Source organism: Armigeres subalbatus, chromosome 2, assembly GCF_024139115.2.
Source record: "Armigeres subalbatus isolate Guangzhou_Male chromosome 2, GZ_Asu_2, whole genome shotgun sequence".
Taxonomy (NCBI): domain Eukaryota; kingdom Metazoa; phylum Arthropoda; class Insecta; order Diptera; family Culicidae; genus Armigeres; species Armigeres subalbatus.
The window spans coordinates 226,050,764-226,077,808 of record NC_085140.1 but is presented as its reverse complement, the minus strand read 5'-3'; the positions used below and the strand labels follow the sequence as shown (position 1 = coordinate 226,077,808).

At 35.8% G+C, this 27,045-nt stretch overlaps 1 protein-coding gene across 3 annotated transcripts in view; it reads left to right on the top strand.

Moving 5' to 3' along the window:
- The window catches only part of LOC134211781 (liprin-alpha-1), a 166,786-nt gene that overhangs the window by 76,193 nt on the left and 63,548 nt on the right, over positions 1 to 27,045 (top strand). For 2 of the 3 annotated variants that reach the window (XM_062688998.1, XM_062689001.1), the window contains one exon: positions 6,477 to 6,655. In XM_062688998.1, the coding sequence (XP_062544982.1) occupies positions 6,477 to 6,655 (179 nt within the window). The remainder of the gene's footprint in view (positions 1 to 6,476; positions 6,656 to 27,045) is intronic. The other variant, XM_062689000.1, reaches the window with a different exon arrangement.

Below are 27,045 nucleotides of genomic sequence, written 5' to 3'. Positions count from 1 at the left end.
ATAACATATAACGGCCCTCCTTAGCCGTGCGGTAAGACGCGCAGCTACAAAGCAAGACCATGCTGAGGGTGGCTGGGTTCGATTCCCGGTGCCGGTCTAGGTAATTTTCGGATTGGAAATTATCTCGACTTCCCTGGGCATAAAAGTATCATCGTGCTAGCCTCATGATATACGAATGCAAAAATGGTAACCTGGCTTAGAAACCTCGCAGTTAATAACTGTGGAAGTGCTTAATGGACACTAAGCTGCGAGGCGGCTCTGTCCCAGTGTGGGGATGTAATGCCAATAAGAAGAAGAAGATATAACTAAAATCAATACGATAATTCTCGCTTAACGTTTCAAAAGGACCTAAGTAACATTTTTTTCATGAATTAATTTGAATAGCGCAATCAACAGAACAACATGAAAGCTTTCGATTGCGCTATTCAAATTAATTCATGAAAAAAATGTTACTTAGGTCCTTTTGAAAAGTTAAGCGAGAATTGATCTGAGTATCTTTTGTGGAATAATTTCATTACCTTAACGGAATAGATCCTCAAGGAATTCTCGCAATAGCTAGGGGAGGGTTGGTTTTGCCTTCTCGAACAGTAAGTGTACGCAAAATTTATATGTTCGCCAAAAAGATGAACTTTTTAAAGGAAAATGGGACTTACAGGGTTATAAACTAATCAACTTAGTTTAACGAATTGAGATGATGTCTGTATGTGCGTATTTGTATGTATGTGTGTGCGCAAAGCACGTACAAAATTATCAGATATTCTTAAGCACTTGTCCTTTATCAATTTGTTCGCAAAAAAATTGCATTCAACGGCGAAACTTGTTATGAATAAATATTAATGTGAATTATAGACTATTTTCACCTATCAGTGCTATTTTTAACTTTCTTATACATCTTTTTCATATGTAAAACATGTGGATGGATTGTAGGATGTAAGGATGGATTGTAAACATGTAGGTGGATTAATCAGGCATTTTCTCATTTATATTAGTAAAATCATCACTGGAATCACAATGATAACAAAGAAGGAACATATTAAGATTCACAGCTATCGAAATAAACCCTGGCGGGAAGAAAAAACTACGTAATTAGAACATTATCCACTTCCCCCGCAGTGTTTGATACCTGGGGTAAGTGTAAAAACTTTGAATTATTTGTTTTCTTGGTACAAACCACTACTAATTGAATGGGATTAGTTTAATTGTATTATAATGGTCACCTGTGATAAAAATTCTCTTGAAAAAGGGACAACTGGTGCACGTGAGAATTGATTTTATGAATGCAAAAATCAACTTTACGCGAAACCTAAAATTACAGTTCAAGCGTTAACCGTGTTAGTGTATGAATTATACAAATTTCAATATAGTATTAGTGTGAGCATCAAAGTATATTCTTGCATAATGTTATGATGTGGTAAAAACTGTAAAGTATGTACAATTCCAATTTTTCAGTCGATTTTTACACTTACCCCCGTTTTCCACTTCCCCCAGTGTACCTTATTTCAACTATTATTCAAACATCTATCAGCATGTTCAGTTGACAAACTTGTATGTATCATCAATCGCTGAAATTGTTTTTAGGCAGCATTTTCTCGACCCGCATACAGTAACATCTGTTGCTAATCGTTTAACAGTAACTCCGTCAACAGAAAGATTGCTTCTAAATGGCTTGTTTTCTTACACTATCTGCCAGCATTAATGACAGCGCTTCGCCAGTAGCTATAACAGCAGGTGAATACCTTTGTAGCTGCATTACAGTAATCAATAGCTCATACACAGCTCCGACAACAAAAATCAAATGTAAACATTGTGATTTTGGCGTTCCATACTGATAAGCTATTAAAAGAAGCAGTATAAGGTTTATTTAAACGTTGTGAAATCTTCATAAATACAGAAGTTGCCTAAAAGCTTCGTTAGTTCATTTATAGCGCCATTTCGCTATATTGTTAGTGGTATAACAAGAGCGAAAACGTTTTCAATGGGAATGCTACTCACCGTAATATAGGAAGTTGCTAACAAGCTACACAATTGCAAACATGAGCTCTTAACCGATAAGCTGGGTTGCTAATTCAGACAGAGCTGTTTTATGACTATATGAAAGCTGCATAAACCATAAAAGATGAAATATATTCGGCACAAACTGACTAGCTGATAGATATATAGGGTAATAGACGAGTTGTAGTTTAAGAGATTATTTGCGGAGGCTTTTCTTTTATTCATCACTAGCAGACCCGACGAACTTTGTTTCGCCTAAAATCGATTTATTCTCTGATTAATTTTCGAGTAATTAAGAAATTGGGAGCCCCCGTTTCCAAAGAGGGGAGGGGTCTCGAACCATCTTAAGAACCTTCCCCGGCCTCGAAAACCTCTGCATACAAATTTTCACGCCGATTGGTTTAGTAGTTTCCGAGTCTATAAGGTTCAGACAGACAAATTTATTTTTATGTATATAGATTGGCTGCTTTCATTCAAATATTATACAGCCTATGGCTAGAAGTTGAAGCTTTTAGCACCAAAATTGTTAGTTGGGTGACCCTTTTCCGGCAACGCTGCCTCGAGATGATGTGCGTGTGCAGTGGCGACATCAGGTTGCTTCGATCGCTCTAGGTCGTACCACGGCGATCGTTGGTACCGGGCATTGTTGATGACGAATAGTAGTGGGCGCAGTTTAACCATCTTCAGATAGTGGTCAGGGTCGATGTTAGCGCCACGATATGTCCGTAGGCCTGTTCGGTAGTCGTTGAGCGCAGAACTTTCCAATAGTCGGTCTAAACTCCTCCTCTTGGCCAACCTTGGCCAACCTTATTTTGACATCGTGGCTTGCGCTGCTGTCGTACTCACATCTTGGGAAATAATTTTAAAAATTTCAAAATTATGTGTATTTGAAAATAATTTTAAGCACAAGGTTGGACTTTTATTATCTATATTGCACATGTATTCATTTGGTTGTTAAGGTACAGTGGGGTAAGTGGCTAAAGGAAATAGCATAGTTCATGTTCTTTGAGTCATAAAAGTTGAATATAATATTGAAATTGATCATATTTTCGACATAACAAATCATCTATATAATCTTTATCCAGTTTTCCGCGAGCGGTAATGGCCACCAGCTTGCCTGCGGGTTAGTCTCTGATTTGACGTTTGTGGGTGCAGTTGACCTCCACCGTTCGAGTATTTTGATCATGGTATATAAGAAAGCTTTTATTCACTTAATCAGCACTTTCTTATATGCCACATTGGTCAGAATGCTCGGAGCGTTGGTTGCAGTTGACTTCCAAATCAGAGACTAACCCGCAGGCAAGCTTGTGGCCATTACCTTTCGCGGAAAACTGGATACGCCTGGGAAAAAGATTTTTGAAAAATGCTTTTAGGGTAAAAAAAATTGTGAAACCAAAACATCTGTTTGAATTTTTGGAGTGGTTTTTTAAATATAATAATATTTCCTGTTCATGTATTTTTTGCAAACAATAATTATATTGGGCATAATTGTGATTTGTTGTGAAGTTTTTAGAAAGTCAAATTACTGGGCATCTGGCCTTTATTAAATGATTTTCAACGTAAGAGGTGAACCAGCCCAGGGCTGCAAACCTCTATAATAAAGAAATAAAAAAAAAAAAAAAAAAAAAAAAAAATGATTTTTAATTTTCTAGGTTTCTTCATTTGAACTATTTGAAATCGAAAATTTTATTTGCCTTTTGTGTCTATCATTACTTTCCATTTTTGGTTCATAGTAAGATAATAAGCTTTGTTGATAATGTGGCTTTGTGTATGCAAAGAAATTTTCCCTTTAGAGCGGGCTTGGTAGTCATATGGCTACTGCTTCTGCCTCATACGCAGGAGGTCTTGGGTTCAATCCCAGGTCCATTCCATTCTCCTACTTTGTATCTTTCTCTATATTTCTCATGTTCTAGCAATCGCTAGAACTGGAAATGGACTTCCATACCGTTTCCATTACTATTCCTATACCTTCAACTTGAGTAATCTAACAGTAATCTGCTAGAATGAATTATTGGCAGTGGCTAATTTTCTACCCGCCGCTGTCACATCCAGGTGCTATAGTATATGCGCAAAATAGCCAGCATGAGTTAACCGCCAGAAATTTGTATGGCGAAAGACATCTAACGCGGGTTTTCTCAAATTTAGAAACTTTTCATAAAAAACTATTTGGTACCGGTTATGTAGGAAGGTGTCCGCTACTACGCCTACCAAATATTTTTTCGATGAAGGTGCTTGATTTTGAGAAATCGAGCTTTAGATGCCTTTCGCCATACTGATTTCAGAAAGTTAACTCCTAGTGTGCCGCTGTAAGCACGCTCAAAGCAGGCGATTCATTGGAAATGAACTATAGAGCTCGTTTCCTACATCCAATTAGAAATGCCATCAGTTGCCTTCTCCTATTTATCATATTGGCAGCTCGTTAACCAAGACGGACCTCTGCCTGTCCAACCTAACCCAAAAATTCCAACAAATTCCGCATGAACTCGTGGCAAGTGCAGAGGTATATTCGGCTTGCAGTGGGCGAGTGATTGCATCATCATTTCCTTTTCCTTCCTACATTGACTTGCATTCTGACGTGGCAGGCTCCAGTATGACCTAACAAATGAGATCACCAGTACTTGTACATTGAAGATGTGTGCTAGTCCCAAGCAAACATCTGTTGGTTCCCTGTGCAAGAACAGCTGATCTGGTCATAATAGAGTAGCAACTACGAGCAGTCAATCAAGCTCAAGCAAAGAAATTCCCCCTTTAGTATACATCAAGCCTGGAATCATCAGGGTTGTGCTTCAATCAGAGTAGAAGAGTCTTTAATAACAATTGGGTGATTTTTTTCAATTTCAACTAAATAAATCATTTTATTAATATACTAAATGCAATTACAGTGATTCTTGAATTTAAGTTCCATAGATACCATTTTTTCACGAATTATTTATCAAACATGGAGTATTCAATACACTGACACGCTTTTCTGTTTAGGTTCTCGATTAATGATCAAAGCCTTTAAATGAATTTAAATTTGTATCATTTGTTCGTTTGCGCACAAAAGAAAATATAATTGTGTTTGAAAAAATGGAGAGATACGTTCAGTTGCGGAAAATTTTCACTTGCCCCACTGCCGTTCTACACATACCTAATTGGCCAATGTTACGTTTGATAAAAAATCCGAACTCGAATCATTTTGCCCCACTGGAAAAATGAAGTTATCGTTTGATGATAATGGATACTGAAAAACGTTTACATAAGTAGTGTATTATGTTGTGAAAATATGTTGTCTACGATCATTACATTCCAAAAATGTTGGTAAAATTTCAAAATCTCATCGATTCTGAGTTGGACAAATTGACTTGAATTTGGATTTTTTCATCAAAAGAGTCATGGGACAATTATGCGTAGAAGGCAGCCCACCCGTGTTAAAAATCAGATAGCCATAAAATATTTTTTAAATAAATTTTTGTAGTTCAATCAAAGTTAATTGCCTATTTCCGGGGATTAAACCACCCGACTTAGACATTAATTTACAATGTTGTGAAAACTCATACACTGAGGATACTGGTCGTAAGATTTTCATACGACAAAACTTATGAGAATGTTTCATAAGAATTGAACTATGAACTTAAGATCTTATTTCGGTCAAATCTATCTTTTTATTGGATATCCAACAAGGCAATTCCTCGAAGCGTCGGTGGACGTATGGTGTGAGGTGTGATCACACGCCTCTTAATCACGACGTCCATGGTTCGAAACCAGGTTACATTTTTTTTTAAACGAACTTAAAATTTTTCATAAGATTGTCGTATGAAATGCATGTCATTAGTGAATCGTATGAAAATCAATACATTTACTTGTGGCGAAATTTCAAAAGAGAATCGAGCAGTATCCTCAGTGTATGTGAATATGTACGTTATGCGGAAGATATTGATTTGGAAAATGTATTGGAGGTAACCACTTTCCCTTCGATGGGACTCGAACCCATGACCCTACAGTACGCTAGACCCTACTAGTAAGCATTTCTAATCTAAACCATTTTTTTTAAATCAGCTCGTAATTTTTTAAATTATTTTGAATTCCATTAGCTATACATATCTTGCCGTGGGAAAGTTTTGTGATTCTACTTTTTCTCTGATGACAGTGTTCATTCTATATTTCTAGCCCATGGAACACGTTCGCATTAGAGTAACCGCGACGGATGGTTGTGAATAAAAGTCGCGTAGAAAGCGTCGATGATTGCTTAACTGGATCTGTCTCATTTGGAGAATTAACCTTATAAGTGACAGCTCGAAAATTTAAAAATCAGCGGGTAATAAGAAAGACTGGTGCTACCCAGCCAAATCAATAAGAGATCTATCATAAATTATTCATTATCGCTGTGTTATGCAAATTTCATGCAGATGGAGAACTTTATCAATAGATTTTAAAATAAACTGATGATTGAAATTGTATGTATTTACATATAACTTTTTACTAAACTGGTGCATTTTTTCTAGGTACAGTTATCACACCTTTCATCGGAAAAATCACTTGAAGATTTTCACAGTGGGAAGGATATGACAATACCATGTCCCGATGCACCATCTAGTGGTGCAGCATCTCCGCTTACCGCACGTTCAATGCGGTTAGAACGCTTTGCCCTAGCATTAGCACATAGTCAAGAGGAACTGAGAAGGTAAATGATGTAGCGTCTATAAACACAAAATATAGACTCAGTATTTATCATATTTTTGTGCTGCCAGACGAACTTCAGGAAAACCAATATTAACAAATTTAGATCATTATGGTTTTGATGATCAGGAAGCTGCTTCTGAAAGTATGAGATTTAGGATGAAAATAGTACAATCTCAGCTTAATTTATTAAGGGGAGTCTCTCATCATATTGTTTATACACCAATTCGTCCTAAATCTATTCTTAAATTTAAAAAACGTCGAATTGACTTTTCAAAACCATATTTATCGATGCAGCGGTACATTTTACCGAATACACGAAAACATGATGTTTTTGACGCTCTAAAAGAAAGCATTCCGATTATCTCACACATGCCATTTATTAATTCGAATGCTTCGAGAATTATCCACAATACGTCTCCTTTTGCTTTAACAGATCGTCGTTTTGGAATTTTACATCATGGACATTCTTCAAAATCATATTTATAATAGAATAGATAATGTAATTTTTATTATTTCTTATTTGTTCAATTTTTTTTAATTCTTTTTTTTAGTATCAATATTTTTCAAACATAAATAAAACTTTGTTAACAGAAATCGCGTTTATAACATCATATCCAAATACAGAATAAACATCACAAAAGTGAAAATTATAAAATTCTAATTGGAGCACATCGTAACTTATTGTTGGTGGGTTTAAAATTCCGCAACACAGCAGAGACTCGTTCCTCTGCAATTACCTACATTGTGTAGTTATATGTATACAGCATGCCAGTCAAAGAAATAAAAATGGATGTTTTTAGAGTCCTGTTTATGGGCGGTTTTTGGGATTTATGCACCGATTTCAGTGTGCTTTTCTAGGCTTTCTGTAAGCTTATTGTTATGACTCTCAACATAGCGCTTTACTCAATTAAGGAGTTACACATACTCGAATTTAAAAATTATCGTCAAAGATCATTTAGTATCTTAAAAATAATATACTAGACGATAAAAACTCCAGCTCCGGTGACGTACTTTTTTAATAAACAATTTTGTAATGATTTTTTGGGTAGAATTTATATTTAACAAACAAAGGGGGCTTGGTGCCTTTATCCCACTACTTCCCACTACTGGCCTCTTATAATTTCATATTTGATAAATTCGTTATTCATATAGCTAATTCTCTTTGCAAATCAAATTTTTATTGCTAGCAAGCATGATTCTAATTATACTATTGCTATAATAAGCTGCCTGTTACTTAGGGCCAATTTCTTCCCTTCCGCTTAGTGCCTTAACCAGGTTTAAACGTATGGGTAAGCACCGCTTAAAAGTTAAGCGGAGGTAAAGAAAATGGCCCTTAGTCGCAATAAATAAATGTAAAAATAGATTGCTGTTCACCTGTACCTGTATACGGATGTTTTATACGGCCGCTGTTCTCGAGCGGGCCTCATACAGGTGCCAATGTATAAGCAATATGAGGCTTGGTATGAGGCCTGTTGTAGGATAGCGGTAGTGTGGTAGACGTGTACTTGGTAGAATAATTCAATAGCATTCAAATAATAATTGTAAAAAATCAATCTCATTTAGATTCACTTTGATATTTTTAATTGCTCTAGTACTTCTAATTCTCATTTAAAATATTCCCATCCTATAGATCGCATCACTTACCAAAGTGTATTTTGATAATATATCCCTCCTTACACAACACAATTTTGTAGCCTGAGACGATCGTGGAGATGCAGAGTTATACTCGGTCTCTATTATCAACGAGAGTCGAACTAATAATGCTTCCTTTCCTTGATGATCGTAAGAATGTGGCTGGCGCCTTTATTGACTTAGTAGAAAGCAATGATTTTTTTAAATTTGTACATTGAGAATGATAGCTAAATCCTAGACTCCATTCAAATAGTTTCCTGTGCAATTTCACACGTTCTAGTCAATCACGGAGTATCAACTTTGAATTGTACTGTACGGTCATCCTGCTCATGCTAAAATTTACATTTAACAAACAAATAATTTATCACACAACCCTTGCGTACGTTTTTTGCTACTTGTTCAACAAACTGATTGCTAAAACTGGAAAAGGAAAAAAAAAACTATAAATAGTTGTTTTAGGATTAAAGGCCCGTGAATTTCTAATGAAAAAGTATTTGAATGTGACTACAGAATTGATCCAATTTTATTACTCCCCGATATTGTTTACCCTCGATTTTATCATAGTTTCAACTAGAGGTGTGCGCCGGTCCGATATTTGTCGGCGGCGGCGTTTGTCAAAATTTTGGTCGACGGCGGCGGCGTGAATCGGCGTGGCGTTTTTTTCATAACGATTTTTTAAGATCTTTTTTTTTTGCATTTTTTCGGAATATTAAAAGAAAAATCTTTTGAATTTCTCCAGAAAAATCAGAAAGTTTTTCCATAATTTGTAAAAAATTTTCGAGCAATCTTTGGAATTATCAAGAGAAGGTCTTTGTAATTCCCAAATAAAATTGTTTGGAATTTCAGCAGAAAAATCGTCGCAATTTGCATGAGAAACTTCAGAATTTTCACAAAAAAATGTTTTTAACTTTCACAGGAAAAACTTCAGAAATTTACGAAAAGTTCCTGTTGAGTATTCTTCGAAATTTTCACAGAAAATTCTTGATAACTGTAGGAGAGTGCGGTTGGTTGAATAGAAGTTTAACCGTTGGCTTTCTCAGTCTAGAATAATAAAGACGGCTAGCTTAGCATGGCCAACAATAAAACAGTAAATTCTTAAGAATTTCCGCGGGAAACTAAAGAGTTTTCAAGAAAAAATCTCTGGAATGTTCACGAGAAATTGTCCGTAAGTTTGACGGAAACTTCTTTGGAATTTCCGCGGAGGATTGTTCAAAATGTCTCCACGAAAAAATCTTCGAAATTTTCGGGTTTCTACGGGGAATTCTTTGTACATTCGATAACTGAAATTAATTTATCTGCAATGCTTTTAACAGCATTTCGACAGTTACATCATTTTTGCAGTTATCGGACAGCTGAGCTTCAAAACGATGTCAATTTCGATGATAGCTGCATAGCGCTGAACAATCAGGTGCACTTCTGTTCTGACGCCGTCTGACAATTGTTTGCCGTCTTGAATGCGTCGCAGTTATCAAACGCCATTGGCTTATTGAAACGAAAACATGTTGTGCAGTTATCGAACGACTAATGTATTGTCCATAAGAAATTGTTGGAAAATCTCATTGGCCGCAAGCGACACACGGCCGAACTGGTAATTTGGCCCAAATAGTCGTTTGCCCTAACAGGTCGTTTGGCCGAATAGGTCATCAGCCCAAAAATGTTGTTTGGCCGAAATGGTCGTTTGGCAGAATGGAATATTTGTCCGAAAATATAGTTTAGGCCAACAGGTTATACGGCCAAATGTCAATAACTGAACGAGTAATTTAATCTAAAATATCCATCAATTTGGCCTAATAACATTTACGTTGAAAAGGCTAATTGTCAAACGACCCTTGAACGAAATTTCGTAACCTCTCTACTTTTTAAGTTGATACTGGCCTTTAAGCCAAAAGCCACCTAACCAAATCCCATTAAGCCAAATTCATATTCGGATAAAAGTCTTTTTGGCAAAATGATCAATTCAGCCGAACAACACCTTTCAAAGAAGGTTGCAGAAAGTACATTTTTGGGCCAAATGGCTGTTTCTACAGAATGACATTTTTTACCACACGGAATTTTTGGTCAAATGAACAAATCGTCAAATGGTCAAATCGGTCAAACGACTTTCTCATCCAAACGGCAAATTTAGCCAAAAAGTTAGGGTAAACAACTTTTTACAAGCCTGCCAAAATTTTCCTTTTGCCATTGCTTTCGGCCAAACTACATTTTCGGTCAAACCAGTTTTAACCTGATAACAGTTTCCGGGAAACGTTTAGTTTTGCTGAATGATACCTGGTTAGATGTCTTTTGAGCAAAAGGCCAGTTTCGACTTAAAAATAGAGAGGCCACGGAACTTTGTTCCATGGTCAATAGACAAAAAGATCATTTCGCCAAACAAATGGCCATTTCTGACCATATTACCCGTTCAGTACGAGGATCAATCATTGAAATTTGGCTATATTACCCGTTGGACCTGACTTTTTCGACCCCCATTCTGTCAAAAAACTATTTCTGCAAAATGGCATTTTTGGCCAATGATCGTTTCGGCTGGACAACCTGGTAGAGCAAACGGCTTTTCGGCCGTTCGGCCGTCTGTCGCTTTAGGTCAATGGATCTTACCAAAAATTTCTAATCGAAAATAGAAATTACCTAATTCCTTTTCTTTGACCAAAAACAAAATCCCAATTCGTTCTCTACAACAATGCATTATGGTCCAGGACACATATTTACGCGGAAAGATGCATTTTACGCCAATACTATACTTCTTCAAAAAAAAAAATGTTGTTCGGAATAGTAACGCCATCGTTATGGTGCTATTAAAGCCCAACATATGGAAAACAAAACCTGATTAATCCACCTAGCGGTGATGGTGCCTTTCTCGTGCATTATAAAAACAGTATTTTGGCCATTACTATTGTGCCCATAGTCCTATCTGGCAAATTTCAATAGGAAACAATGGGAGAGTATTCTGCGTCGAATGCAACTAGTTGCGAGTAAATCGGCTAAGGATAAGTACCTGAAAAATGAGTGACACTTTTTTTGGGTGGGTGCGCACCACACACATACACACAGACATCACTTCAATTCGTCGAACTGAGTCGATCGGTATATAACACTATGGGTCTCCGGGCCTTCTAATAAAAAGTTTGTTTTTGAAGCAATCATATAGTCTTTACGTATACATACTTAGTATATGAGAAAGGCAACCAATTTGACTAATGTCATTTTTTTTTAATGTCATATTTTGAATTTATGTTATTTAGCTACCATCGCTACCATTTAGCTATCCTCTAGTTGAGGATAGCGTAAACTCCCGATGATGATGAAATGACGCCTTGTTGCGTCGTCATAAGTATGCGTAACCTCTTACCGTTGATTTTTGAGATTTGATTGATGTTGCGAGAGTTATGCTGATGCGTCAATAGTGGTTTCTACCTGTCCTATTTTGGGAAAGTAGTCAGACTAGATCGATCTCATTCTTCTTCGAAGATTGTACTTGAACTCGCCTTGATTAAGTCTAATCCGGGCAAACGAACTTGGTGTGCGGTCTCTTTTATTGGAGTGGCGCTTAAGCCGCACATTTACATAAGATCGCCAGTGTCGGCTACAACCATCTACCGTTGCTTTGATCAGTCTGGTAAGCTTCCCAGGAAAGCTCTTCTCGTCCTTAATTTTCCATAACTCTACGCGGTCTATAGATTGTACGACATTTCGCGGTCAAACATTCTGCGGTTAACCATTTCGAGGTGTACCAGTTCGCGGTCTGCCACTTCGCGTTCAGATCATATCGCGGTATAACATTTCGTGGTTTATATTATTTGGCGGTTAGTACTATTTCGCGTTGAACTTTTTCGTCAATACCAATTTGCAGGTTTAACTTTACTAATGTTACAAGTAGCTCAATAATGTGTACTTTAGCTTTGTAAAGCCTCAAAATTTACCTAAATTTAATGTAAAGCGATTAATCATTGAGATTACACCAGACTTGTTCAAATTTAAACCCCAACAAAAAAAATTGGATGTAAAACATATTTGCAAATGCGACTATGTAAAGAAGGCGAAACAATAAACTTTGCCTTATACCGGGCAAACGCGAACATTTCAAGTGGGCAAAACAATAGACTTCACATAAACGAATTCGAGAAGAATCCAGTGGCAGATTGCACTGTGAGAGTTTGAGAGAAAAGTCGTCAGAAGCGATTATTTGCATTCAAAATCAAATTTTCTCTATAAAATTTACTTCACTTTTTGGTATATTTTCACATGTTTTCCACTGGCAATGGCTTCAAGCAGCTGTTGAAGACGAATCCCATCCAAATACGCCGCGAATTAAAAATCCGGTGATTCATAACCAAGATAGTGCGGTGGAGGCGCAACAAGAGATGTGCTATTTAATCGGAAAAATCATATGCAAGCACCCACCGGATGGAAGCTCATCCCAAAGAAAACAAAATTTTCTTCCAATTTGCGACTATTTCAGCTTTTATAAATGATTGGATTAACCAGAAAACACGAAAATCGTAATTTCTCCGCATGATGCCAGTGCACTTTTTTGGCCAACGACACTTTTTTCGTGATTCTTGTGACGACCACCAGATGTCGAAATGATCGATGAGCTTTACTCAAATTCGCCTATTCTAGAAGGCGAAACAACACAATTTGCCTTATGCATATATTTAAAGAATACGAAACATCACAATTTGCCTTATACCGGGCAAATGCGAACATTTAAAGAAAGCAGTACATAATATTTCGCCTAAATACCGGCTAACATTTAATATAAACATTTAAGATACATTTTGCCTTATGGATAATTTTTAGTCATTCCATCTTCTGAGTTCTACCAAAATAAAAAGACAAACAGCGAGTTTTATCATATAATATAGTGTATCTTGATGACAAAGTTCACACATCTAATTATCATATTGACAATAATGTATGTTTTTTTTTTGGTAACAGCATGAAATAGTTCGTAAAAAAAGAAAAATGCATGAAAGGGAAACGCATTTAAAGAAACGGCCGTATAAAGTAGAGGAAATGACCCGCCTGCTTTGAGCGTGCTTACAGCGGCACACTAGGAGTTAACTTTCTGATATTAGTATAGCGAAAGACATCTAAGATTCGATGTCTCAAAATTCAGCACCTTCATCAAAAAAATATTTGGTTGACGTAGTAGCGGACACCTTCCCACACAACTGGTACCAAATAGTTTTTCGTGAAAAGTTCCTACTTTTGAGAAATCCCGCCTTAGATGCCTTTCGCCATACAAATTTCTGGCGGTTAACTCATGCTGGCTACTTTGCGCATATACTTTAGAGCCTGGATGTGGCAGCGGCGGGTAGAAAATCAGCCACTGCCAATAATTCATTAAGAGATTCGACTGTGATAATCATTTATTCAGGGTGAGTCTAAATAGGAGTAAATGTCGCAATATCTGGTATTCACAGCATTTTTGAAGGATTTGTTGTACAGTGAAGATCTGGTCCGTTATCGAGCGGCCGTCAACGAAGCCGGCTTGATAACTCCCCACGAACTCATTCACTATTGGTGACAGACGAAGGAAGATGATCTGGAATATAACTTCGTAGGCGGCATTAAGGATGGTGATCGCTCTTATTACACTACAGCTTGTTGCCTTTCTTGTAGATGGGGCATATGAATCCTTTCTTCTACTCCACAGTGTTGCTTTTTGCCGATTTCGTGCGCTTTTTTATTAATAGCATCGTTTCTGTTGATTTTTTCGCTGTAGTTTGTTTGGAGAAGACGTTAGATATGAAAAAGGCCTTTTTTGAGAAAATCTGTAAAATGATTAATTTTCCTAAAAGTGAGATAAAAATTTTGCTTAACCATCGAAACCAGATATGAGCCAAATGTCTTCAGGAAAGTTGTAGCGGATGGTATTTTAAGTCACTTTGCCAAAGATACCCCATCCCTATGACTTATATACTTATAAACTGCTGTAAGTTTACTCTCATCTTGCGGTTGAAGGAAACATACAGCAGTTTCAGTGTACTAAAAAGTTGTATGCGCCATTTTGCGCCGGAACAAGTTACACGATTCTAAACAGCCCTAGAAAAAATACATTTTCTCAGATAACTTTTCAATTTTAAGAGATAGAGCTTCGCAATGTTTCACAAAAACGTGTATTTTTGTAAGCCGAACAGCTTTGTTGAAGTTGGTAAAAATGCCTGAAACATAGAAAAAAAAGATATGCACAAAAAACTGATTTCAGGGCCTTCCACAGAAAATGTCACATACAGACACTCTCAAAATTGAGCGTACAGTATAGATTAGTTGACTACATTCGAAAATTTCAAAGGAAATTAAATGTTTGGCTGGGTTGTTTTTATTGCATTTCAATATTCATCCCTTCCTTCAATGTATGCGTACATAAAATTGTTGAATTTTTTTCTCTAAAGTTTATTTATTTGAAAATAATCTCAAAATACGTTTATTAGATGTGACAAAATTGAGCGTACAGCTGATGTTTTGCTATAAAATTTCCTATTATAAACACGATTAATGTATTTTAATATTGTTTTTTCATGATTATATTTATAATAATAAACATTCAATGTTTTGAAATTAAACCATGTTTTGGTCAAAATGGCGAACAAATGAGAGGTAAGAACATTGCTATTTAACAATTCAATGCCACTGGGCAAAATAAATGCTTTAATTTGTATGTTTCACCGGCGTATTATCTTATATAATATTATGATAGATAATCTAAATCGAGCGAGACATACGATTAATTTGGCAAAATTCAGTCGGTAAATGATGAAAACAGATGTAAACATACAGAGAAAACGACAAATGTTAGGAATGACATAATTCAAATTTAGTATGTCTTTAACTTAAATTTGTTTTAAAGCTCGATTATTGTCTCAGGTCTATCATTAAGAGTTATATTATTGAATCCAATCATTCACAGTCAAATTCTAAAAGTACAAGGTGCATGTTAAGGTACCGAACATAAAAACAGCTTTTCAATCCCGTAGAGCAGTTCTGATTGAATATTGAAAAGATAGCTTAAAATCGTAATTTCATAATTAAATTTGGATTAAACTCCACGATCTGTTACCATAAGGGATACAATTGAATGATTTCCATGTGGCGAGTAAAAATAAACTTTTTTAAGAGTTGGCAGCTTATTTAATGATATCTTGGTACATTTAAATGATTCAACCAAATTTGTTCCTACGGTGATTGAGTCTTTGAATATAAAATGACATCTTATAATGTATCCGTGTGCTACTCTTATATTAATATTATTATTAATGAGTGTCCTGAGCTTAAAAGCTACCTATTCATCGACTTTTAAATAAAGTTATACTTAATTTGAAATATGCCATTCCCAACATTTGTCGTTTTCTTTATATGTTTTCATCTGTTTTCATCATTTACCGACTGAATTTTCCTAAATTTATCGTATGTTTCGCTCGATTTCGATTATCTATCATATATAAGACACGATGCCGGTGAAATCCATATCTTAAAGCATCTATTTTGTCCAGCAGCATTGAATTGTTAAATAGCATTGTTTATACATCTTACTTGTTCGCCATTTTGATTAAAACATGGTTTAATTTCAAAACATTGAATGTTTAAGTAGCGGATGTTTATTACTATAAATATAATCATGAAAAAACAATATTAAAACACATTAATCGTGTTTATAATAAGAAATTTTATAGAAAAACATTAGCTGTACGCTCAATTTTGTCACATCCTAATAGGCGTATTTTGAGATTATTTTCAAATAAATGAACTTTAGAGAAAAAATTTCAACCATTTTATGTACGCATACATTGAAGGAAGGGATGAATATTTAAATGCATTGAAAACAACCGAGCCAACAATTAAATTTCCTTTGGAATTTTCGAATATATTCATCTAATCCATACTGTACGCTCAATTTTGAGAGTGACTGTATCTCGTACTATATAAGTCATACACACTTAAAATAAATCGCCGACTTCGGTAAAATTTTACCGAAATCTCAACCGCTGAACTGTTCGGTAAATTACTTTACTGATTTTCGGTGATTTTGACAGTTGAGCAATGGAAAAAATTACAAAAAAACTGTAAATTAATTTACCGAACAGTTCAGCGGTTGAGATTTCGGTAAAATTTACCGAATACTGTAAAATGAGCTAAGTGTGTAGGTATGGGGTGTCTTTGGCAAAGTGGCTTGAAATACCATCCGCTACAACTTACCTAAGAACACTAGGCTCATATCTGGTTTCGATGGTTAAGCAAAATTTTTATCTCCCTTCTAGGTGGATTAATCATTTTACAGATTTTCTAAAAAAAGGCCCTTTTCATATCTAACGTTTTCTCCAAATAAACTACATCGAAAAATCAACTTAAGCAATGCTATTGAAAATGCGCACGAAATCGGCAATAAGCAACACTGTTTACTCCTCCAGTACTGCCGTAATTTGGCAAAGTGACGTATACGCCATTTTCCAAAAACGGTGTTAACGAGTAGTACTTATCGTACTCTTTAACAGAAAAATGGAAAACATGTATGTTGTAAAATGGCGCACGTCACTTTTTCAGATTACGGCAGAGTAGCTGTTCAGTTTCCCAGATTCTGACAATCAGTTTGTTTAGGCAAGTGGGCAGCTTTTCCAGGCCCGTCTTAATGAGCTCAGCCAAGATGAATACACTAGGTGTTCAAATCTGCCAAATTCACGATTTCGTCATCTTGGATTTTAGTATGGGAGAGCCAGCCGGTTTGTTTTCGTTGTGCACTGAAAATGAATTTTTCATCCCCGCCTTCTTTCCGTGATATTTTGTGATATTTCGGTGCAAATTTTTGTTCTTTTTGCTTGTTATTTTTACTCTTATTTCAAACAAGTTAATATCATGTTTTGTTATCAATATCACGTTTTACTGTTAATGAGCTATTATCGTCTATCCGGGCCTACCCGGGTAGAAGAAAACAGCAAAATAATATTAAATTTTACTATTAATGTATGAATAATTGAATAGCAAAATCTGATTTTAGTTTGTTTGATATAGTTGCTAAAAAAGCAAAAATAATAACAGACATTGTTTTAGCAAATAACTCATAAATAACTCATTTTGCTATTATAATAACAAATCAAAAGCAAAATGTTTGAAGAAAAGAAAATATCAAAATCAGTTATTATTGATATGTTGAAAATTTAAATGATAAATATAAATAACAAACTTTGCTATGATTGCAAAAATGTGTTCTTATTTTGTTGTTCTGCTCTTTATTCTTACAATATAAATAACTAATTTTACTATTATAACAAAACTTGTTGTTTGGATCTTATTTTATGTTATTTAAGAATAACATAAGAATAACTAAATCTGATATCATAGCAAAATTTGTTATTATTATGTTATTTGTTTGTTATTCACCTTTACCCGGCAATGTTTGCCCATCCTGTAATTGCATTGAGCAATTAGGTTCTGCAGCGTCTGTACGTAACCTCAATCTGGTGACAGATTAGCAGTACTTCTTGTTGGACTCAGGGCAGCCTACCAATCAACCAATGATCCAATGCACCGAGTTCATCATTGACGTTTGAGCGGTGCGCTGTTTACTTAGAATGAATACTTTTTCATTCATCAAGTTCATTCAAGTGTTCATTTTTAGTAAACAGCGCACCGCTCAAACGTCATTGTGTTCATTCGGTGCACTGCCCAAGCAACCAGAAGTTCGGATAAGAAGGGCTATTTTGGCTTAATCAGCTCTCATTTTAAGTAATTTTTCGTATGGTGGGAGCGTAAAAGTGAACTTTAAAGTTCCGTTAAGGATGCTTGGAACTTGATGTGAACCATAGTGAACCAATTAGTTCGGTTAAGAGTAATTTTAAGTAAAATCTGAACTTCTGGTTGCTTGGGTGGACCATCGACCCTGGTCGGAGTCAGTGGAGAAAGTAATACTGAACTGTAAAAAAAGTTCATTTGACGAGGACCGAATTCATTCGTGACGTCATGCAGCAGAACCTAATAGACCAACGCAAAATTAACTCTCCTAAGAAATTATGACGTTTGAGCGCACAAGTCTATAGCTCAAATGAAATAGGACTCTGCATTTTTTTTCCGAACACAAACTGCTCGAGTGTCTATCGTATTTGGTAGGACGTCAAACTAGAACACGCACTAATTCGAAAAAATAGATCAACGCAAAATGAACTTCCCTAAGAAATTGTGACGTTTGAGCGAGTCGAAAATGAACGCAAAATTAACTTTTGCTCAAGTGTCAAAATCCATTAGGTTCTGCAGCATGACGTCACGAATGAATTCGGTCCTCGTCAAATAAATTTTTCAACAGTTCAGTAGTACTTTCCACTGACTCGACGTAGACTCCGACAAGGGTCGAGTTCGTGATTGGTTGGCTGCCCCTGAGTCCAACAAGAAGTACTGAGTTACAAGAGTTACAAGAAGTAACTCCTGCGCAGGTCTATCCTCTACCAGTGAGTGTGAATGTTCCGAGGAGTAGCCTTTGAAAAAGTCATATCGGGAGGGATGAATGACGAAAATTCACTTGGATCCAACAAGATCATATTGGAATCGAAAGTTTACAATGTACTTAACCATGAATTATTAGTTGTAAAATTGTTAATTATTATATTGATTCTTTTTTATTAGTAACATGTCAGGAATCCATTCCATTCATTCATTCGTATATAATTAATATAACAGCATCATGTTCAGCGCATTGCCAATTTGTTTCAAGGTAATTTGTTTCAAAGTAATTTTCGTTTTATATTGCAAGCAAGCTAAATAATGAAAACCTCAACCAATAGTAAAATGCCAGCGTAGTTTGATGATATTTTTTTAGTACTAGAATCAATCTTTCTTGAATAGTTTCTTCGATTTTTATGTGTTTTTCAAGTCCATTGAGGTTTTTTTTTAAATATTTATAAGCTTCTAGTTCCCTGGTACAAATTAACCTGACTCCCGGGTAGAAGAAAATAGCAAAAGAATAACAAATTTTACCATTAATACCGTGACCTGCCCTAATTCCGCGCATCGCCTAATACCGTGGTTTTCATAAAAAATCAGATCCTGGCTATCATGGACATCACATTATTTGGTGAAATGTTTGAATGTAATATGTTTGAACATTTCATCAAATAATACGATGTCCATGATAGCCAGGTTCTGATTTTTGAGGAAAACCACGGTATTAGGCGATGCGCGGAATTAGGGCAGGTCACGGTATATGAATAACAGAATAGCAAAATCTGATGTTAGTGTGTTGAAATGTTGAAAATGCAAATGATAAATGAATAACAAACTTTTTATGATTACATAATCTGTTCTTCGTTTGTTCTTCTGCTCTTTTTTCCAATAACATAAAAAATAACAAATTTTGCTATTTCAACAAAATTTGTTGTTAGGATGTTATTTTATGTTATTCATGAATAACATAGGAATAAGCAAACCTGTTATCACGCAAAATTTGTTATTATTATGTTATTAGTTTGTTATTCACCTCTACCCGGGCTGGCACCCTGAATGTAGATCTATTTGAAATAGTGAATCACTGTGTATTCCATTTCCAAATTAATTGATGACGTTTATTAGTTTGCATTCCTCACAGTGAATCAAAATTCAACCCACCTTGTCGGTGTTATCTTGATGGATAAATGACAAACTCGCTTTAGATTTGATCAAGAAGACAAAATAACAAAATATTGTTTTACATACTTCTATTTCTCTGCTATCCTAGTTTCTTCTCTCGTCTAAACCTAATTAAATTAAATGTTAGTTATGAAAACAACCCCGAATTTGCTGAAATTCCGAAACAAATTATCCGAACAGTAGATAGCAAAACCTTTATATCACTGTTATATCATTTTGTATTGATTTTACTTCATCTAAACGATTTTATAGTTTTGACTAGGGATCCTATATTAAGAGATGTGCGAATACTTTTGCAGACGATTTAGCAACGCTGTTACTTTCGTAAACAAACGCTGCCAGCACTTGCCGCAGTGAAAAATGTTTAGGCTTGCACATGACTTTACATTCGAAGACACTTTTTGATTATTTTGTCTATCCTCTAGCAGTGCATTTTCGCTAAAATTAAAGAGCAATACGAATGAACACGACATAAGGCATAAACTAGACTACTTTTACTCACGAAAGCAAAACAAATTGTTTATTCGATAAAACTTTTCATAAAATCTGTTTCGGCAAAATCGCAATACCTTTCGATCTGCAATAATAACGATGTTCATTTGGCTCAGATTTTGACAGTTCTCAATGCTCGATTGGCTCAAGATGGCCGCTTTCGCATATCTCTGAATGTAGGATCCCTAGTTTTGACTAAGTAAATGCAACTAACGCTACGTTTAGACAAGGCAAGTGAATTAAGCAAGTCGCTTGAATCGAACGCGAATTGAACGTGTAAACACCTTAATTCAATTCACTTGAACAAAAAGAAAGTTGAACATGTTCAACTTTTGGCAAGTCAATTGAATTCAACTGAGTTGTTCAATTCACTTGCCCTGTCAAAACGTTGCATAATAGAGGAATATTTGAATTTCCTAAATGTCACGTCAAACTCAAGTTATATTTTGTTTAAAACAAAAGTAGATCACTTCATCAGCTTCAAAAAATTCAGTTTCATCGACATCACAGCATTTTGGCATTTGAATTAGCACCGGAAGGTCATATTTTCGTTTTTCACATTGGCATAACTAGCCCCGATGCTTAGGGGGCGCGGCTATTTAGCCCCTTCATATATTTTCTCAATTTTGAGAAAAGATATTTTAGTTACTAGATAAAGATTGTCGGTGTCGTCGCTGTCCGGAACATCTTTTGCTGGCGAGGATAGGGGAGCTAAATGTCAAAGAAGGAAAATCCATACGATTTGACAGCTTAGTACCCAACATGTTCCGGACAACAGAACAAAGGGAACCGAAGCGACAATCTTTATCTAGTAACTAAAATATCTTTTATTTTGAGCTTCTTTTCGAAAATTCTCAAACATTTTACTACCTCATTAAGTTATCTTACACGGGTAGAAGAAAATAACAAAAGAATAACAAATTTTACCAATTAAATATGAATAAAAGAATCGCAAAATCTGATGTTGGTTTGTTTGATTATTTATTTATTTATTTATTCAGACTAAGGCCGAAGTGGCCTGTGCAGTACATGAGAGTCTTCTCCATTCGGCTCGGTCCATGGCTACACGTCGCGGATCACGCAGTCTACGGAAGGTCCGCAAGTCATCTTCCGCCTAATCGATCCACCTTGCCCGCTGCGCACCTCGCCTTCTTGTGCTCGTCGGATGGTTGTCGAGAACTATTTTCACCGGGTTACTGCCCAACATTTTGGCTACGTGCCCGGTCCACCGCTGTCGTCCGATTTTCGCGGTGTGAACGATGGATGGTTTACCCAGCAGCTCATGCAACTCGTGGTTCATTCGCCTTCTCCACGTACCGTCCGCCATCTGCTCCCCACTATAGACGGTCCTCCACGAGTCCAAAATATCAAAATCAGTTATTATTGATGTGTTGAAAATGCAAATGATATATGAATAACAAACTTTGTGATGATTGCATAATATGTTCTTTATGTGATTGCTCTGCTCTTCCCTATAATAACATATAAATAACAAATTTCACTATTATTTCAAAATTTGTTGTTAGGATGCTATTTTATGTTATTCATGAATAGCGTAGGAATAAAAAAGCCTGATATCTCAGCAAAATTTGTTATTATTATGTTATTTGTTTGTTATTCACATCTACCCGGGTTGCGTCTAACCAGGGAATCAATATTTGAGCAACGCCCAACAATATACCCTTTGTCATCAACCGGGTTTGTTACTGACAAATGCACTTCGCAACAAACCTTTATCAGAGCCCGAACACAATATGACAAGAATAATTTGCCTTACATGCTCTGATATTTCCGGGAATACGATGCTATTTTTATAATCAGAGTTACATTCTCGAATATTTCCCTAGAAGCAGGAACTACGATAGCATAAAACCGAAATTTGCTGTAGAGATAGTGCAAAATAACGGGATGAAAAGTCAACAACAAAATTGTCTTCTTTTTTGTTGCTGACAAAATTTTTCGGATCTTTGTCATTTTTATCTCCGACAAAAACAAAGCTTTGTCGTTAGCTCTCTTTTGTCGCTTGTTTCGCATGCGTATCCAAGAAAAAATGATTCCCTGCGTTTAACTGTAGTTGGCATTTTATTTAAATTGTCCTCTCAATCTCAAAATCTCAGAAGTTGTGTTTGTTCTGATAGATTGTTACTATTAATTATTCAACCAGCATTGAATCAGCATGCATTCATTGTTCCTAGTCCAACTTACTGGGTTTGAGAATCAAAGGAACGTAAAATCCTTCGTATTTAGCATTATTATTGCAAGATATTACCACAGACAAACAGACATAACACATTGAACATTTCTTCATCAAATTCATAGTCGTTCAAACACTAACGACATCTGTTGATTTCGATTAGTTGGGCAAATCACGAACCAGATGGCGGTAGTGAGCAAACGTCAAACTCATGAAAAAACGATGTGCGCGCCACGAGTGATCGATTGGCCAACTGATGATTATTTGAATTGACCAGCAAATCAGTGAACGATGGAAAGTTGACGAGTGTTATGTCTGTTTGTCTGTGATATTACAATTCTTCGAAATTAAAAAAAAACTATATAAAATTCTTACTGTACTTATGCAAAGTAGCAAAAAATTCTAGGGGGTGCTAATCAAATCCTAGGTGGGGCTAAAGCCAATGGTTATTAGTCCTAAATTGTCGTTCGGGTGGATTGGTCATTTTGCCATATAAGGAGTTTAGCCAAATAGGTAATTTAGCAGAAAATTGCGATTGGCAACAATAGTTGTTTTGCAGAAAGTAAATTTTCAAAGCCAAATGTTTTTTTTTTGCCGAACAACCATTCCTTCCAAACAATATTGTTGGGAAAATTATTAGGTTCCTTCAATGGAATGTGTCGATCGAAAATGCGGTTCGGCCGAATTGGTCGAAAAAGTCGTATGTGTGCACATTCTCAAATTTACTACCATATGAATATCACTTATTTGTATGGTATTAAACAAGATAATTTTAATTAAGAAAATTTTAGTTGTAAGAGATAGTTTTACAAAATCAGGCCTCCATGAGGCGAAATGCATATTAGTATCGCGCGATAATGAGTTTCATTCAGATCAAGGATCAATTTAGTTAGCTCTAGAAGAGCTCTCAATCTTCTTTGTTTAAAACTTATCCAAAATATAATACTGAGATCTATTTTAAATTCCTATTTTAAATTCATGCTGAATTTTTGGACAAATTATCGAAGGAATTTTGGATGGATTTTCCAACGGACTTTCAGGGGGAGTCCTCGAAGAAATTTCGAAAATAGTTTATTATGAAATGAAAAGTGTTTTCTAAGAAAGTTTATAATTACAATTACACCTGCATGACTCGATGTTTTATGACTCGATATCAACTCATGGAATATGAAAAAAAAAAATTAAGTTACTGTGATGGTTCCTCCAAAGAGCTTCCCGAAGATTTTGTATTCCTAATCTCGATATTTCCATGAGCCTATGGTCTCTTCAATATATGGAGGTTTGACTGTAGTTAAAAAAAAGAATTTCTTTACAAATTTTAAATGAAATTTTGGAATAATTTTACATTGAAATACCAAGTAAATCTGCAATATAGAAATGTCAAAAGGCGTTCTTGGCCGCTCTAGGACAAGGAACAATACTTCAAGTTTCTGTAGAACAGTTCCATAAAAATATTTCTAGTTTTGTCTTGTATGTATAACAAGTGATTTAGTAGTTACGTTTGCATTTTCCTACGACATTTTCCGTACTTTTTAAGCTAGAAATCATCTCCGTACTAGTTATAGTTGTGGTTACGTCGGTTAGGTGAGTACAATTGCTGCATAATTGTGGTATGTAATTGTCGTATTAACTGTCGTATTTTGGACAAGAAATATAACTCAAGATAGAGATAAGGAATTGATAATGAAGCAAAAGCTGATTGAACTTACCAGAAAAAGTACACTTTTGAAGTTTAAGTCAGCGTGATGAAACATATTAGGCAACATGGTCAATTGTTATATGACTATAATCTCGAATTTCGGCCCGCTATCTTGGATTTCAAAATGGCGTTGAACATCGATTTTCAAGCTCTACTCATCAAGTCCGATCGATAGACACCCATATTGCATGGTTTCTGGTCAAATAGTTGGTCCATATGGCTACCATTTTGAATTTTGGCTCGCCATCTTGGATATCTAATTGGTTTGAGGCATCGATTTTCGAGTTTTACTCATAAAACACGATCGATAGACACTTGTTTTGGATGATGTCAGGTCAAATAATTGGTCCACATTATCCCAATTTTCATTTTTGATCTGTTATCTTGGATTTCAAAATAGCGTCAAACATTTAGTTAATTGCCTATATGCCGGGTATTAAACCACCCGGAGTGGAAATTAATTACTATGTCTGAAACTCGATTATGCATATGCACAACATGTGATAGATTTAGTTCGGAAAAGGTATTGGAGGGTAACCGCCCCTTCGGTAGGCTTTGATCCCACGACCCCAGTACGCTATAGGAACTTTCCCTCCAAAGCCACGAAGGACCTCTATCGTACTCCGCAGCTTAGCGGGCAGGGTTGCCACATATACAGATTTTTCTGTATTTTACAGATTTTTGAGGTAAGGCTGTGACCAAGAATCTGTATTTACAGATATACAGATTTTTGGAAAATTTAGAGATTTTACAGATTTCTTGAGCATTTTGATACTGAAATTTTGGTAAATTACTTTTATGATCTTATTAAACTCCATTCTGAGATTAACTAAATCTCAATTTAAAATACAGAACATGTGGTCTCTGGTACGTTCTTCTTGTTCTTATTGGCATTACATCCCCACACTGGGACAGAGCCGCCTCGCAACTTAGTGTTCATTAAGCACTTCCACAGTTATTAACTGCGAGGTTTCTAAGCCAAGTTACCATTTTTGCATTTGTATATCATGAGGCTAACACGATGATACTTTTATGCCCAGGGAAGTCGAGATAATTTTCAAGCCGAAAATTGCCTAGACTGGCACCGGAAATCGAACCCAGCCACCCTCAGCATGGTCTTGCTTTATAGCCGCGCGTCTGCCTGGTACGTTTTGTTCATAATTGGCAATTTATGCAGATCAATGATGTTGAAACTCGATCAGATTATGTTCCGGAAAATGTTCAGATTATATTTTAATACATGTGGTCGCAGAAAACGCTTTCATAATAATACTAATTCTCAAGTTTAATTCTTTAAGGTCACTCCCGACGCAATCCAAGATTAAAAGTGCTCGCGTTTTCGGGGGCACACCACTCGATACGGAAGCAACGCACAACTATCATTTTTATTATTTCACGCTTGCGATGCAGCAAAGCTAAATCAACAAAAATGACAGTTGTGCGCCGCCTCTGAATCGAGTGTTGTGTCCCCGAAAACGCGAGCACTTTGGAACTTGGATTCCGTCAGGAGTGACCTTAACGAATCAGGTCTAACCATCAATGATCATATCTAAAATGCTTTGAAACAGTTTATTAGTGTTCCGTTTCAGTGCGGCTGAATATGAGTTCAATAAAGTTGTTGTGCATATATGGCTATAATGGATACTTGCCATATGTTATTCGTAAATGATCAAATATCATACCTTGAAAAAGCAAACATTGTATTACTTTATTCGGAATCCTTGGAAAAAAATGTGCAAAAAAAAATGCTAAATATTGACATGTCTGACTTGTAGTTCCGCATAGTATCTCCGGACTTTATCTTTACTAAAAATCTTTATTAAAAACGATTTTGAATTGGTTCAGATTGATACAGATTTGCAATACAGATTTTTTGACTTGAGATACAGATATAAAGATTTTCTGAAGAAAAAATACAGATTTAAATGTGGCAACCCTGTTAGCGGGTACTGATGAAACCAAATTCCCAGCACCGGGTCACCAGCCAAACTCTCGCAATACATTTTCAGAACTAACTCTCTCATATATATTTTTGTACACATGCCGACCAAGTAGGATGAGTATTTAGTATTGTCCGGCTCCTACACACTTGCTTCATCAGCAACTGCACTCAATGAAGTAGGGTTGTGTGAGGTTGTGCCAGTTGGTCGTCAGATCCCGACCCGACTACATAAGCGAAGAGAGATCGCCACTCGAGTTCAGTACATTCAAAGTTTATTGCCTATATGCCGGGTATTAAGCCACCCGGAGTGGAAATTAATTACTATGTCTGAAACTCGATTATGCATACACAGAAAGAAAAATCAAATTAAAAAAAATCGTTGGTTAAAATAAAAAGTTTCGTTGGTTCTTTTTGGTAGAGAGTTGCTTGTGTTCAAAGCAAAAGTACGCAAACTTTTAATTTGCCTATGGTTTGAAAGGGCATGCTGCTCTGAAAATAAAAGTTTTATACATTCAAAAAAAAAAAAAAACTGTGGAACTGTCAAATAAAAATGGTCACATTATGGAAAGTATAGTAGAATATTTTCATTCTAAAATCAGTTTCCCGAAAAAGATTTCTTCTCCTTACCCTCTTTTCTTGTTTTTCTTTTGAATAAATTGTTTTTGCTTGTTTTTACATTATTTTATTAGGTATATTATAATTAAAGCAATCACAGTTTGGTCTCAAAACAGAGTGTCCTCTTATTCCGAACAGCAGAGACACTCGTCGGGGTGTTCATCGTGTAGGAATCTAGACATTGCGCCATGGTTCTAGGTGCCGGAA